Source organism: Homarus americanus, unplaced genomic scaffold (genome assembly GCF_018991925.1).
Source record: "Homarus americanus isolate GMGI-L3 unplaced genomic scaffold, GMGI_Hamer_2.0 scaffold32929, whole genome shotgun sequence".
Lineage (NCBI taxonomy): Eukaryota > Metazoa > Arthropoda > Malacostraca > Decapoda > Nephropidae > Homarus > Homarus americanus.
The window spans coordinates 19,930,868-19,945,687 of record NW_024737097.1 but is presented as its reverse complement, the minus strand read 5'-3'; the positions used below and the strand labels follow the sequence as shown (position 1 = coordinate 19,945,687).

The window sequence follows — 14,820 nt, the reverse complement described above, 5'->3', positions numbered from 1 at the left end:
TATCACATTTACATCGTTTCTCTATGAAGTGAAACAAGCAATGAATATTTCATTAAACCAAAACTGAAGCTAATTAAGTTTATTTTATGAATATTTAAAGTGTATTTTACTATTATTAATACCGGTAAACATGTTTTTACTCTTAATGTAACCCCTTGCAAGCACTCTTGGTGTCGCAACTTAATTAGAGAAAACGGTCAACAACCGCGCAGGTCGTAAACACAACGAGAGTGGCGCTAAGTTTGAGATCTTGAGAAACTGGGCGTGTACGTACCGGTGTACATGAACCACATTAACTACGACTTTTTTATGCTGTTCCCATTAACCGCATTAAAAAAAAACATTATCACCCTATAAAAATAGAGGTGCCACTAATTGGTGAAGTTCTAGAAAAAAGAAATTCTAGACATACTGTATCTTTATACACATTACAGTAAAGTAAATTAAATCATAATGATATTGTCATTGAGAACTCAGAATAACCTTAATATTTCCATTCTAACCTTTCTCTGTAACAATGACCTCTGTTACTGCCACCTTGATCCATGTCACTGTCGATTTGAGGCTGTTTGATTAAAGTTAGTAACAGCAGCCTCCCCACCAACCTTCCTCACAGTTACCCGATTTCTTACTGAAAAAATCCATTGAATTTGGTTCATTATTTTCACATACATACATAAGCTCATTCCAATTGACTATGAGAATTTTCTTCACTTCTGACATAGTATACAGTTACAATAAGTGTAAGACTGACTATTTTATGCTACAGTAATTTGCCTTGTAAAGGGATAATGTTTATGTACTGTTGCTCGATAATGAAGTGACACATAGATGCCAACATGTTCAATCAATTCGTTGTGTCAAGTTTGCGAGAGAAAACAAACGTCAAATTAGTATAAGTATTAGTGTATTAGTATTTAAGTGATACTGTTCCATGACAAACATCTTTGATATCTGTATCGGATATCGGCAAGTTTTCATGCGTGACAATTCCTACAAGAAGGCTCTTCATCGGAGAGGGAAGATGTTTAAAACTCCGGTGGTAAGTCACAGGAGGAGAGTGATGAACGGCCCTTCACAATCCATGATGTAAAGTCCATTCCGCGTTTCAATGGCCACAAACACCAAAAAATATTTCTTGGTATTACTCTGGGAAGCGGTACCTGCCGGATATGACTGACGAAAGGTGAAATGTCAAATTATCTGAATTAGTGGTCTTATTACGAGGGGTGGATAAGATGGACGCTCTGTATAATGACATAATCTAGATTCAAAACATGAATTGACAAACAATTATTACAGTGATTTCGTGCTAGTATGACTCACGATGGCCTGTATTGATATCAAATAAATATTATAACTAACTGTAAGGTATTTATTGTTAAATCATAATAGAAAAAAGACCAATTTTGCCGCGACTATTGAAAATCAATATACGTGAGGTTGCACGGGAGTGGCCAGCAATTAGGCTTACCATGGCGCCACCACCTAGGTATTTGGCGCCATCCTGACAAGACTTTCAGTTTCTTGTGGTTTAGCTATCAGTGCATCACATATCAGGACCGTGATTACAGATAATATTTGAAGTTATCTGCCTCTGTTGTCATAAATAGACCCACAGGGAGGTGAGGCCGCACAGTGCTCACTACCTTGGTTGATGGCCAAAGTCCATCATCCAATCTGACATAACGTGTCCTAACGGGACAGGCTACGAGGATTTGTAGAACTTAGGCTGGTGGAATTTTGTCCAACTCAAAACTGTGGCGGTGGGATTTGGTGTAGTTGGTAATTGTCTGGTGGGATTCAATGTGTACTCTGGTTGTCCCATTTCGCGGTTATTTAGCGAGTCACGTTGTACCTAACAACAAACACTAGACTAAAATACTGAACATCACGAGATTCTGTCTCCATTTGGTTAAGTTACTTAATATATTAATTTTGGTGTTATACATTCATCTCTCGTCAAGCTGTACTCACTCACTTATTTACGGCATCTTCCGTTATCAATTTTCCGGCCTGGCGGTCGCTCCTCGGATTTTCACCGTGGGCAGGTACTGGTCTCGCATAGGGTCTTGGGTATTCTCAATAAGTATCAATTCAGGTTTAGTCTTGACTTTAAGAAAATCCCACAAAGTGTTGCCACAACCTTCACTTGTAGTTTGTTCCACAAATTTACAACGTTAAACTCTAAACGCTAAACTCCTGAGAGTTTTCTGTGGTAGTTTCTTCAGCTTGAGACTGTATCCATTTGTTTTTCTGCAGTATAAACTGGCCAACAGCAGACGCTCAAATCTCTCTTGGTAAGTGAGGTGTTTGAGTACAGGCACCAGTCTGGGCCATTAACCCATGATTTGTCTCCTTAATTTTCCCCAACAGTTTGGCAGTACAGGTATCGACAAATATTTGCTTGGGCGCGTTACTTATGAGTTGTAGCTCTTTTGCTGTTCTTTCTTGATCAATCTTAACATTATGTTTAATTATTAAAATGGTATATTTTTTTGCAGCACCAACGCTTTACTCTTTGAGAAAAAATCTTTCAAGCAAGTTAGACCTACCTCAAGAGTACAGTAATGCATTTTTCTTGTTACCTTCCTCAGCTTTTTTATGGATCGTGACAAACTATTACATGGAGTAAATAGTCTTTATATAGGTGAACACCAATATATTCTTCTTTATTTAAACACTGGTTGTCTGCATTTTAATTATATAAAAACAGCCTATACTTCTTGTTTCTCACCGTAGAAGCATCTGAAAACACTTCTTTTGCCCTTGTCACTATCAAACCGAAATGAATTTGGCGCCTTGCACATAATTAAAATATAAAATACCGATGTGCAACAAAATTCCATTATGAGTTAGCATACTAATTACCTACAGTATTCACTAAGAATTTCGTTTATACGTGAAAAATTGTCTTGCTTTCCCTGATGCTGGACCTAAACCTATTTTCTCCCCACAGCCCATCGCATGGATAAGAAACGGTCTATAGTAGTATTCCCACTGTAATATGAATTCAACGTGCATTACGCTGATTATTGTGTTGTGTGTGTGGACACTGGTGAAAGTGACGCTGTGCTTACGACATGACCAAAATCCCCAGCTTGGCCTAAGGCACCACCCTGGCCTCCAGCATCACAATAGCTCTCCCTCAGTGGTTACGTCAAGACTGGACAGGAGCACATCCCCAAGCAGAAAAGGTGATGATACTGGGCGCAGCTCCCCCAACAACCGGCGGAATGTTGGTGGAGGATCAGGGAAGGTGCTGGAGGACAACTCTGTGTTACTACGCTGCCCTCCCTGTTCTAAGGTAAAAGTAGCATGCTAGATGTATATAAATGTTTTGCATGTTTACAGCGTTTAAGTTGAAATCACATCTGAGACAGGGAAATTAATGAAATTAACAAGAATCAGCAAGAAAATAATTAACTAGAAACGATAACATCCATAAGTGGATTCAATTTGTTTTCGTTTTTGTCCTCACTCCCGAAAAAATGGGTAAAAAGTTCAAATTCCAGATCATTCTGCTACAGTCTGGAAGGCACCATTATGTAATTTTACTTAAATAAATAACAATCTAAAGACCCATGAATTCAGAATGTTGATATATGCATATGGTGTATTTAGTCCCATGAAACTGAAGGTCATAAACATTTTCTCTATCAAAATCGGCTGTTGATTAAAGTACCCACATAACAAAACTCATATAATGCAAATGAAACGGAGACGCAAAATCAAAATCTTGGTGTTTTAAGCTCACCTGTACATTATGTCCTCCTGGTAATGGCGGAGCTCCTGGCTGTATAGCATTTTATAAAATCACTCGCACTCGCAACACCCTCAACCAAGAACACTTCCTAATTCAGTACACTTTCAACCTTACATTTAAATCAATCCATTACATCAATGACAGGTTATTGAGCGGTAACTAAATTTTCAATGACAGACGAATGAAGTCATACATTATCACAAACTTTCGGTCATAGAATGGTGCTCAGTTGTATTTGTGTTTAAAAGAGAAAATATAGGAATATAAACTTCTAAATGTCACTTGACTTGAAAATATAGCAAAATAGCACCCGTAAATATATCAAATATCTGAATAATTGGGAACAAAAGAATTCTTGTGTCATGCGTTGGCAGCTATTAGATTTCGTGCATAGTTTTTTACTGATGACTAAGAGTTGTGGTGAGATAAATCAGATATTGAATGTCTCGGGGAGAGGAGGGCAAGTTATCAGTGCGGCACATTAAACAATATTGTATACCTAAATTATGTCACGGATTTTTCAGCGTTTCCAATAATTAATCTCACTTTTTTTTAATTGTCTTTTGTTTAGTGTAGGAAATGATGAACGTGCTGGAAGATCTTGTATGTCGAAGCAAATCATTACAATAAAACATCAAAACAGAATACGCCACAAGAAAACTAAAAGAACCGATTTTCTTTGTAGCCACCGTCTCTATACTGGGTGTAGACCCTCGCAGAAACTTATCAATGAGTTTTCGCACCTGGAATGATTAGTAGATTGGTTATGTTCTTAATCGGACGCTGATGAACTCCTGCCACTCTGTGTCCACCCTGTATCATACAACCTCGTTACCCGCAACAGTTCAAAATAATATATCAAATCTCTGGTATGAGCATGTTTGTATAGTACCTCGTGGAATAAGCACGACAATCCGCTTGGCTGATCTCTTTTTGTATGGTGAGTTGTATGTACAGTATGTATGTCAGTTAAACAAATATCGTGATAGCACATTAACAGATTCTTTTGAAATCGAATTATTGATATATACAGTGTCTTTTGAAACGGGGTTAAATTTCAGTGAGCTGCATTCTCAGAAGAATATACTGTAAATTATTTTGTTTTTATATTATGTATTGGATATTTGTTAATCGTTTACTGAAAGTTAACTGTGTAAGCATGAATTTAAAATAATTGTTATGATGAATGACGTTCAAGGGGTATTTTAAAATTAATTTCTGAAATTAATGTGGCAGGTGCACTGTGAGGAGCGTCGGCCTAGACGTCTGCGGTGTCCTGGTGGAGTGACGCGCGGGGTGTGTGGCTGCTGCCCTGTCTGTGCCAAGACTTTAGGACAGGTACGTCGATAGCGCAAATATTAAACGTGGCGAGAGAGCAAGAAAGATAGAAAGGGAAATATGAAGGAGAGAGGGGAAAGAAAAATATAGAAAGACGAGTAAGGGGAATAAGATATAAAATTACTGTAGAGAAGAGATATGATATATCCGCTCCACAAGAGATCACAGCTTCAGATTAAAGAAGACAAATTCAGAAAATTGCCAGGACATTTTTTTAGGTGGGGGAGACCAGACTTGACCAACAATGACGCAAGTTCAGGCACATTCTGGAGCCATGTCATGCCCAGTACATACTAAGAGTATTTAACGGAGACATGATCAACCGCCAAAGTGGCTAACAGGCCGATGAATAGCTAAGAGGATAAATTAAAGATATATATCCTCCGGGTTCCACAAATGTACCTGACTTATCTCTCTGACTGCCTGCTGCATCATCCTGTACTGCTTACATAAACTGAAGTATAATCTGTGGAATAAAATATATAGTGAGAGAAAGAGAAGTAAACGGAGAGAGACAAACAAGAGATGAGGGGTCAAATAAAAATCAGTAAACATTAATAAGGGAACAAGAAGCCCACTCAAACAGCAAGTCGTAAACATCAACCTGAATCACTTACAACGCTCACCACTTACCAGGTATGTGGCGGTGCCTTGGGTTACCTGGGCAGGTGTGACGCTGGCCTCACCTGTCACCTGAGGGAACCTGTCGTATGGACCTACCGAGCAGACGCCTCCCTCACCTACTACTCCAGGGTGTCTGGTATATGTGAAACAAGTAAGTGGTGTACCTAGCAGACAGCATCCCATGAGCTGAGAATGAATCCGTTTATCTTGTTTTAAACCAAACGAATCTCCTTTTTATTCATTTATTTTCATTCTGGGACAATGTATTTTCTTTAGTTCTAAATGTCTTCAATGTTCGTATTTTATTTATAACGATCCCTATCTGTTAGTGTTCGTCGCTTATTACTTAACCGGTATAGATAGGTTCACTCCTGTCACTGATGAGATACCGGCAACCTGAGATAACCGCCTACACACTGCGCGATAAATATTTTGAAATAGCACTAACGCCATCTTCCAGATTTAATAATAATAATAATAATAATAACAGTTGTTGAGACGAAGAAATAACATTATAACATCAAACTACTGTTATTACTATTAGTAATAATTATACTAGTAATATAGTTGTACATAATAAATTCAAGCAATAAAAACCTGATAATTAAGCCATGACTCATTGAACCATAAAAGTATTAACGATTTTATAATTTGCAAAACTAGAACCAGACTATTATAGGCGAGGCTACTACATGTTCAGTGTATTTTTTTTGTGTTGTTTAATTAAAATACTTATACGGATAAGCAATATCTCCACTAAATCATCGTACGTAAAAGTTAAAGCAAACACAGGACATATGCTTATTTATGTAAAATTTAGTGAATGGAGTAAATGCAAAAGTTTAGACTGGGAATTACACGCCATACCCTTTAAATCCAGGTTAAAGTTTAGAGTGCTTTTTTTTTTTTCTTTTTTTAGTGTAGGAGCACCCGAAACAAAAGGCCATTTTTCACTAACATAAAAGGTTAGTGCGTTTTTACACACACACACACACACACACACCAACTTTTGACATTCTGCTGACAACGCACGACACTCATTTACAAAGCAACAGTGATTTTTTCGTTTCCTCGAAATTATTCTGCCTTTTTTTATCGATTCGTCACAAGCGGTTTCTGTTTAGTTCCTGACAATATATTATCAGGTTGGTTTAGTTCAACACGATATACATTTTTCTCATATATCAGTTGTAATGAGACTTGAGTTTTTATGGAGTACCTTGTACGTTGTAAAGTTTATGTATTTCTATCCCGCAAGACATAAATTTTAAGTCCGAAGTTTGACAAAAATTCTTGTTTACCCTGTGTGTGTGTGTGTGAGAGAGAGAAACATCTAAAAATGGTTAAGTCGACTTGATGATATCTGGTACAATGAATTGGGTTTTGGTTTGCAAACGTGACTAATTTTTTGAGTATGTACAGTAGGTCAAGTCAAAGGTGTGTGAGTATGTGTGTCGGTCCGAGTGTTATTTAATTTTCTCACAGTTTATTTGTTTTTTACGACTCAATAATATACTCCAAAATCCTTATTATTTTGAACTTACAGATTACTGAACTGTACTTATTCTCCAGTTTGTAACGCGTAGACTATAGTTTTGATGCTGCATTAACCGGGATGTTAAATTAGGTTAGGTTTAGTTTGTTAGGTTAGGTTTGGTTTGGATTATAGGTTTGATTTGTCAGGTTTAGTTTAGTTTGGTAAGGTTAATCTACATTAAGTGAGTTTAGGTTAAATCAGGATAGTTTAAGTGAGATTGATTTACGTGAGGTTAGGTTACCTGAGTGTCTTCCGATATTTTCCCTTTTTACTCACGATAAGAAGATATTCCGACCACCGGGCCACATACAGCTCCCAGGGCAGTGGATCAAGACGACATCCACCAGTAGTCAGACAAGTGGCTCCTCTGTTCTCACCAAAACAAATAAATGGTGATAACTTTTAGCAGGTCAGTAGAACACAGCCACAAAACGTACTGTATGGAGAATGGGGATGAAGAGAGGTAAAAAACAAAAGAAGGATTAAGACGTGCGTGTGACTTCTATACTGTTGTTTGTGAGTCGTTGACGTCTAGTATCATAATGTAATTTGTGGCTCGTCAACAAGGCGATTATTTACTCCTAAAATATTGTAACTTTTACATGGTTGTATAAGGCCCTGGTCCAGTCTCAGAGTATGCAAATGTAGTCTGGAGTCTTCAATTTTTAACTTTAAGATAAAGGCCATCCACGCGATAATTCAGAGGTGGGGAACGAAGACTGGTACCCGAGCTGTTACTTTTACTTTTATCCTCTTCGCCACTGATCGGCTTGTTAGCCGCTTGGGCGATCGGTCACGTCTCTTTTCCTTTATATTCTTCACCAAAAGGTCGGCTCGCTAGCCGCCCGGGCGATCGGTCACGTCTCTGTCACGCACTGTTGGCAAGTACTGGGCATGCACCGGCTCCTGAATGTACCTGAACCCGCTCCAGTGTTGGTCAAGTCTTCTCTTGAAAGAGCTCACACTCGGTGCCGTCACAACACTCTCTGGTAGATTGTTCCAAGAGTTTACAACCCTCACTCCGAAAAAGTTTGCCCTCACGGTTTTCTGGACTTGCGGCTTCTTCAATCTTGAGCTGTGACCCCTTGTGGGGCGAGCGTCCGCCAGCTCCAAGTAAGGACACTCAACTGAGTAGTGCCCCCTGAGATGCTTATAAACCTCAACTAGGTCCCCCCTTGCCCGTCTGCAGTATAAGCTAGGCAAGTTCAGGCGCTCCAATCTCTCAGGGTAGCTGAGGTGCCGAAGTGCAGGCACCAGTTTGGTGGCCCTCCTTTGAACATTTTCAACCAACTGACAGTCCCTGGCATATCTCGGGGACCAGATGGGGTGACAGTACTCCAGATGGGGAAGCACTTCACTCCTGAAGATCGTCACGAGGGACGGACCGTCTAGATATCTGAACGACCTTCTTATAAGACCCAATAATTTATTTGCCTGATTTACCTTCTTCTCACAGTGGCCCGAAAACTTCAGCTCATTGTCAAATTGTTGAACAAAACCTAGCCTAATCTTTTTGTGCCTAGGTGTTCCATTGGTTAGTCAATGAATTTTTATCCGTACACCGAAGACCTAAGGAGACGGAAGATCCCATAAACAGCTACCGCAGAATATGTGGAGCTATGATCAGGACTTTCAAGATGATACAAGGAGGATTATCATGAAGGAGTGCCCGAGACAGACTACACAACACTGTAATCAAATCAATGTCACAGTCTTAAGTTGTTTAGAACACGTGTACAGACCAGGCCAAGGTGCTATACATATTCGATGCATGATAGACCACACAGAAGAGGATGTCATAATGGAAACCAAGCAGGATGTCATGTACTGTATGTATAGTAATGCCTCTGGGTCACTCGATTCAGCTGAAGACATACACATGAAAATATTACACAGTGGTATTTTAAAAACAAAGTGCAACTACAAATAGAAAATGGATCGATGTGTGTGAAATGGACATACTGTAATAAGAACAATGTCCTCCTATAAATTTAGAAGAAAAAAATAGTTCTGTTCATACCAACTAGACCTAACCAAACTAAGCCTCGGGTAATTTAACCTTAACACGAAACAAATGTTGATGTCGTCCGTGTCTTATCTACGTGCACATTTCTCTGTTCATGATCGTTGTGTGACCACCAGTTATCTCGGTCCACTGGTCCATTTCTGTACATATCTCAGTGAAAACAAGTTGAGGGTTGTTGTACTGTGGGGGTGATGATGGTTGAAGTGGTAGTGGTGGTAGTGGTAGTAGACAGCAGGCAGGGGTGTGTCTGCTAGCTCGGTGGGGGGTGCATCTCCCGTTATCATGGCGCCAGACAGATATGAAGTGCCAGGAAGAGCCCATCACGGCCTGATAGTTGCCTCGTCCTCCAGGTGGGGTGGGGAAGCCCTTCTTCAGATAGGTGTCGTGTACAGCGCGGCTGGGGTCGGCGGGAACTTCCATCAAAACAAGAAAACAAACTGACGGTCATATAAGATGTATATTTCAACTGTTCTGTAAACTTGGGATTTTTTTAGACTCTTATGGTGACAATTTTATTACTTAACTAGTGCAGCAATGAATATTTCTTAAAATATGGAAAAAATATGTTAAAGAAAGCATAAATAACACTCCTATTCAGTATAAGAACTCATGATTTTATTGATATCCTTTGCAGGTATATTTTAAAGAATGGTATCATGTTAGTTTAATTATTTCAACTTAATCTATGGTCTTTAACATTGCCCTAACGAAAATCATGTTATTTATTTACCTTTGGGAGTTTGTAATGGTCGGTGAGGAAATATAAACACATAAAGAACTCGACTTCCAAGTCTACATACAGTACATCACAAGCGAAATTTAATGCATCAGGCTGCACGCATTTGTAAAAACCATTGCCGAATTCCTTATATAAATAAAGGTGTCACATACCTAATGGAAACTAATTGTTCTTGAACTAAATAGTGTTTATAGTAATCTTGACTCCCATTATCCACATATAAAAGAATGAAAAAATCTTGACTTGGGAGATACTTGGAGAAATCAAAATATCCACAATTTCCAATTTTAGGTGAGCATTTGCAAGAAGAAATGTGTACGGAAAGTAATGGCCATAAAATAACAGATACAATAATGCAGAAGAAAAACTAATGCCTATTTAGAAATATGCCTGGGTCAATTTGTAGTTTCAACCAACGGCGGCTCTTGAGTTGAGCAATGTGTTTTTCCGATGGGTTAGACACCTCTGACACTTTTCTTCTGGGACTTTCCCTTGCAAATTACTTAAATATACCGGGGGATCCAGGGGGGCGGAGCCTCCTGGGTGGGTGGTTAGGTTAGGTAATATTTGGTCATTTGTGAGGGAAACGTTGAAGAAAAGTGTTTAAAAATTGTCTAAACCAACGGAAAAAACACATCGAAATTACAATTATTGACCTATGCCTGTTTTATCTCCGCCAGGGGTTTGGGGGACGGTCAGGGTTCTTAGACAAAGTTCACATTGCTATCTGTTGTTCTCTTAACCCTGAGGTGTGTACAGTTTTAGCCATATCATCAGGTGACGCTTTACCAATATACTGCACAGAAATGAATCTTATAATGAACGAAACCAAGTCAGTTAAACAATATGACTAAGAAGGAAACGAATGAAAGCTAAAACATAAACACAATTAAACATAATTAATGAAAAATTGTTAAAACTTGCCTTGAACTAAAATAAAACACACTTACTTCACATACTCGAGGAACTGCTGTCATTAACTTTGACTCTTGTGGTGGTAGGAAGCGAAGCAGATTCTTCCTCCCAGCGGGGATGGTGGCAGGAAGCAGGGACTGGAGAGCAGCCGACGAGAGAGGTTCTGCCGGGGGACGTGAGCCTCTGTCAGCCTCCCTGTACACACCATTACTGCGCCAGCTTCCCTAATGCCATCTGCTCCGCCAGGTACACTTGTCTTGTGTCTTCCTCTGCCTTTGAGACAGAGAGAGAGAGATGCACCTCATTTTTAAGACTTGCTATTTTGAGCGAAATATATAAAGAGTTTTACTGTTTGGTTTAGCGAACATTTTAGATTCATTTTATGGGTTGTGGCACTCATCAACACGGTATCATTATATCACTGGACCATTGTAACGCTGTATCACTGGACCACTGTATCATTGAACTACTCACTGTAACTCTATCACGGGTACAGGTTAGTTGGGGAGGAGGTGGTAAGGTGTCGAGGGGTGTGCCAACATACAGTGTGCCGTGCGTGTAGGTTGAGTGATCCTCCCTCCTCCTGCCCCTCCTGCCCCCCTGAGGACTGGCCGTGTATCCGTCGTTATGGTCGCTGTGTTAAGAGGAACTACTGCACCAACCGTAAGAAGCACTGTAGACCCGCCCTGGCCAAGGTTAGTTGAGAGAGAGATATATAATTAGATAGATGGAGAGAGATAATTAGAGAGAAAGGGAGAATTAGAGGATATAAAAGAGGGAGGGAGAATTAGATAGATAGGGAGAGGATTATCTGTAGAGAGATAGGGAGAATTGGATAGATAGATAGATAATTAGATAGATAGAGAGAGATAATTAGAGAGAGACGGAGAAGTAGAGGATTATAGAGAGAGGGAGAATTAGATCGAGGGAAAATTGGACAGAGAGAGAGAGAGAGGGAAAATTAGTTAGATAGATATAAATATAGATGGACAGATAAATACCCAGGAAAACGGAGAGACAAAAAAGAGAAACAATGACAGTGAAATGGACAGACAGACGCTAGTTAAGGCCCCATTACGATCGATCCAAGTTCGCGACATACCAATAATATTTTATCTATCTATCTATCTATCTATCTATCTATATCTATCTGTTCATTTGTTCATCGATTGGTTTAAGGAGCTATTCATTTATTTGTCTATTAATTCCTGCGTTTAGTTTATTCATTATCTCTTCACAGCAACGGTCGTCTGAGGGAAAATTTGTCTGTCAAGTGCCTCAGTGTTCCTAGATCTGTCACCTGGAGGCTTCATCTACCACCCTGGAGGCTTCATCTACCAACTGGAGGGTTCATATACTACCTGGAGGCTTCATCTACCACCTGGAGGCTTCATATACCACCTGGAGGCTTCATATACCACCTAGAGGCTTCATCTACCACCTGGAGGCTTCATATACCACCTGGAGGCTTCATTTATCACCTGGAGGCTTCATTTATCACCTGGAGGCTTCATCTACCACCTGGAGGCTTCATCTACCACCTAGAGGCTTCATCTACCACCTGGAGGCTTTATATACTACCTGGAAGCTTCATCTACCACCTGGAGGCTTCATCTACTACCTGGAGGCTTCATATACCACCTGGAGGCTTCATTTATCACCTGGAGGCTGCATATACGACCTGGAGGCTTTATACTACCTGGAAGCTTCATCTACCACCTGGAGGCTTCATCTACCACCTGAGGCTTCATCTACCACCTGGAGGCTTCATCTACCTAGAGGCTTCATCTACCACCTGGAGGCTTCATCTACCACCTGGAGGCTTCATCTACCACCTAGAGGCTCATCTACCACCTCATCTACCACCTGGAAGCTTCATCTACCACCTGAGGCTTCATCTACCACCTGAGGCTTTATACTACCTGGAGGCTTCATCTACCACCTGGAGGCTTCATCTACCACCTGGAGGCTTCATATACCACCTGGAGGCTTCATTTATCACCTGGAGGCTGCATATACGACCTGGAGGCTTTATATACTACCTGGAAGCTTCATCTACCACCTGGAGGCTTCATCTACCACCTGGAGGCTTCATCTACCACCTGGAGGCTTCATCTACCACCTAGAGGCTTCATCTACCACCTGGAGGCTTCATCTACCACCTGGAGGCTTCATCTACCACCTAGAGGCTTCATCTACCACCTGGAGGCTTCATCTACCACCTGGAGGCTTCATCTACCACCTAGAAACTTCACATACGAGTCCGTTCTATAATAACCATCTTCACCATTGAATTCAGCCTCAGTACCTTACAGGAAGTAAACAACTGATGGCTTCCTTGGTGGTCCCGAGTCGTATCATTACTTCACTGTTTGCCGCTGTTTGTATACCCGCACTGTCTACATGCATTTGGTAATTGTATATCTGCACGGCCTATGACTATATAAATTAACACTGTGTACCTATATTCATGGCCGGATTAAGGGTTTCATAGGCCCTGGGTATTTTTCTATCGTAGGTCCCAAATTTACCGATGTTCCTTATTTAAACTTGGACCCAAATTGTTCCCTTGAGAGTGTGCTGCTTCTCTTAACACTATAGCTAACGAAATTGTAAATATCTACCGACAGTATAACCAAGAATCGCTACAAGGACGCCACTGAATCCGTGTTTACTGAGGAGTGTTCTGTTTTTTAAAGAAATGCTCCCCGACAATAAATAAGTGGCAGACATACTGAAAACCCAGGTAATCAACAACTTTCCGTATGTGAATATATTTGTAAATACTCGGTACCAACTGTAAATGTGAGAGGCCTTTTTCTAAACTTAAAAGGATGAAATAAACCCTGTCTTATGATTTACGATGGGCCAGTCACCTTTCATCACTGGCGTTACTCAGTATAGCGCGAGCATGTTAAAAAGTTGGACTTTCAGGATATTATTGAAGACTTTGCTGCCGCCAAAACCCGAAAAGAGTATTTTGTATGATTTATAAAACTTTAATAATAGATAATAAACCGTTGAGTTTTTTAATATTCTGGTGATTAATAAACACTGTACATATGTTATTCATGAAAAACAAACTTAAAGTGGAGTTTATTTATTCCCTTGTGATTATTTATTCTCTTCTGATTTTATTAGGTCTAGTTTCAGGCCAGTCAGGTGTGGGGAATGAATGTAAAGCACTACAGTAAGCAAATAGATACTAAATTAACGTCCATATTCACTTACTCTTATGATTATATTTCTCCCTTGTCAAACGTTATAGATTTGTTTCATTTATTTTTATTAGCCTATAAAACTAAGTAGGCCTTACCACAGTGAAAATACATATTATCCAATTATCGTAGGCCTCTAAAACCGCCGTAGGCCGTTGATGATCCGGCCTTGCCTGTGTTGTCTATATTCCTGCATTGTCTATATACATCTGGAACCAATTGTAAACTTTAATGGTGATTTTACTGAATATCTATCTATTCTTACTATGAGTTTATCTGTGACGTCGCTTCCCTTATTGAGTCAACTTCAGGACAGAGAGCCAGAGGAACGTGTGGATGGTAGTGTTATGTAAACAGGTCATGGGGTAAATCTGTAATGGTCTCTCCGTTGCTCTGGTACGTTAGGTTAGGTTAGGTTGTTTGAGAAATTAAACCAATTAATGCTGATGTTTTGATGTCATTTCTTTTCATTATATATGTGACTGAGTTGAATTTTCATGTTATGTGTGTGTGGTTAAGTATATGTGTGTGTTTGGTTATGTACATGTGTGCGTGTTTGTGGTTACATATTACAGTATGTGTGTCTTTGATTATGTATACATATCCGTGTGTATGTACAGTATGTGGTAAGGGCGAAGATCGATGTATCTAAGACAA

The 14,820-nt window shown here is 39.8% G+C and overlaps 1 protein-coding gene and 1 long non-coding RNA gene across 5 annotated transcripts; one reads left to right on the top strand and one right to left on the bottom strand.

Moving 5' to 3' along the window:
• Nucleotides 1–1,649: 1,649 nt before the first annotated feature.
• On the top strand, nt 1,650–12,633 carry LOC121873295 (cysteine-rich motor neuron 1 protein-like). Of its 4 annotated transcripts, none has more exons than XM_042376770.1 (8): nt 1,650–1,785; nt 2,263–2,300; nt 2,960–3,307; nt 5,003–5,104; nt 5,741–5,879; nt 11,032–11,191; nt 11,442–11,640; nt 12,186–12,633. In XM_042376770.1, the coding sequence occupies exons 3-8, from the start codon at nt 3,008–3,010 to the stop codon at nt 12,234–12,236; spliced, it is 951 nt and encodes a 316-aa protein (XP_042232704.1). In that variant the 5' UTR covers nt 1,650–1,785; nt 2,263–2,300; nt 2,960–3,007; the 3' UTR covers nt 12,237–12,633. The 4 variants fall into 4 exon arrangements, with proteins under 4 accessions (XP_042232704.1, XP_042232703.1, XP_042232705.1 ...); XM_042376769.1 differs by having other exon boundaries at nt 1,650–2,051; XM_042376771.1 differs by lacking the exon at nt 2,263–2,300.
• On the bottom strand, nt 9,013–11,570 carry LOC121873296. The gene is made up of 3 exons (XR_006090214.1): nt 11,420–11,570; nt 10,981–11,218; nt 9,013–9,704 (listed from the first exon to the last, which is right to left on the bottom strand). It is a non-coding gene; the product is annotated as an uncharacterized LOC121873296 (long non-coding RNA).
• Nucleotides 12,634–14,820: the final 2,187 nt, after the last annotated feature.

Excerpts from the sequence above, each read along its gene's own strand:
- LOC121873295 (XM_042376771.1), top strand. The coding sequence starts at position 3,008 with ATGAATTCAACGTGCATTACGCTGATTATTGTGTTGTGTGTGTGGACA. Across the intron at positions 5,105-5,740 it reads GTGCCAAGACTTTAGGACAG|GTATGTGGCGGTGCCTTGGG; the intron begins GTACGTCGATAG and ends ACCACTTACCAG. Across the intron at positions 11,641-12,185 it reads GTAGACCCGCCCTGGCCAAG|CAACGGTCGTCTGAGGGAAA; the intron begins GTTAGTTGAGAG and ends ATCTCTTCACAG.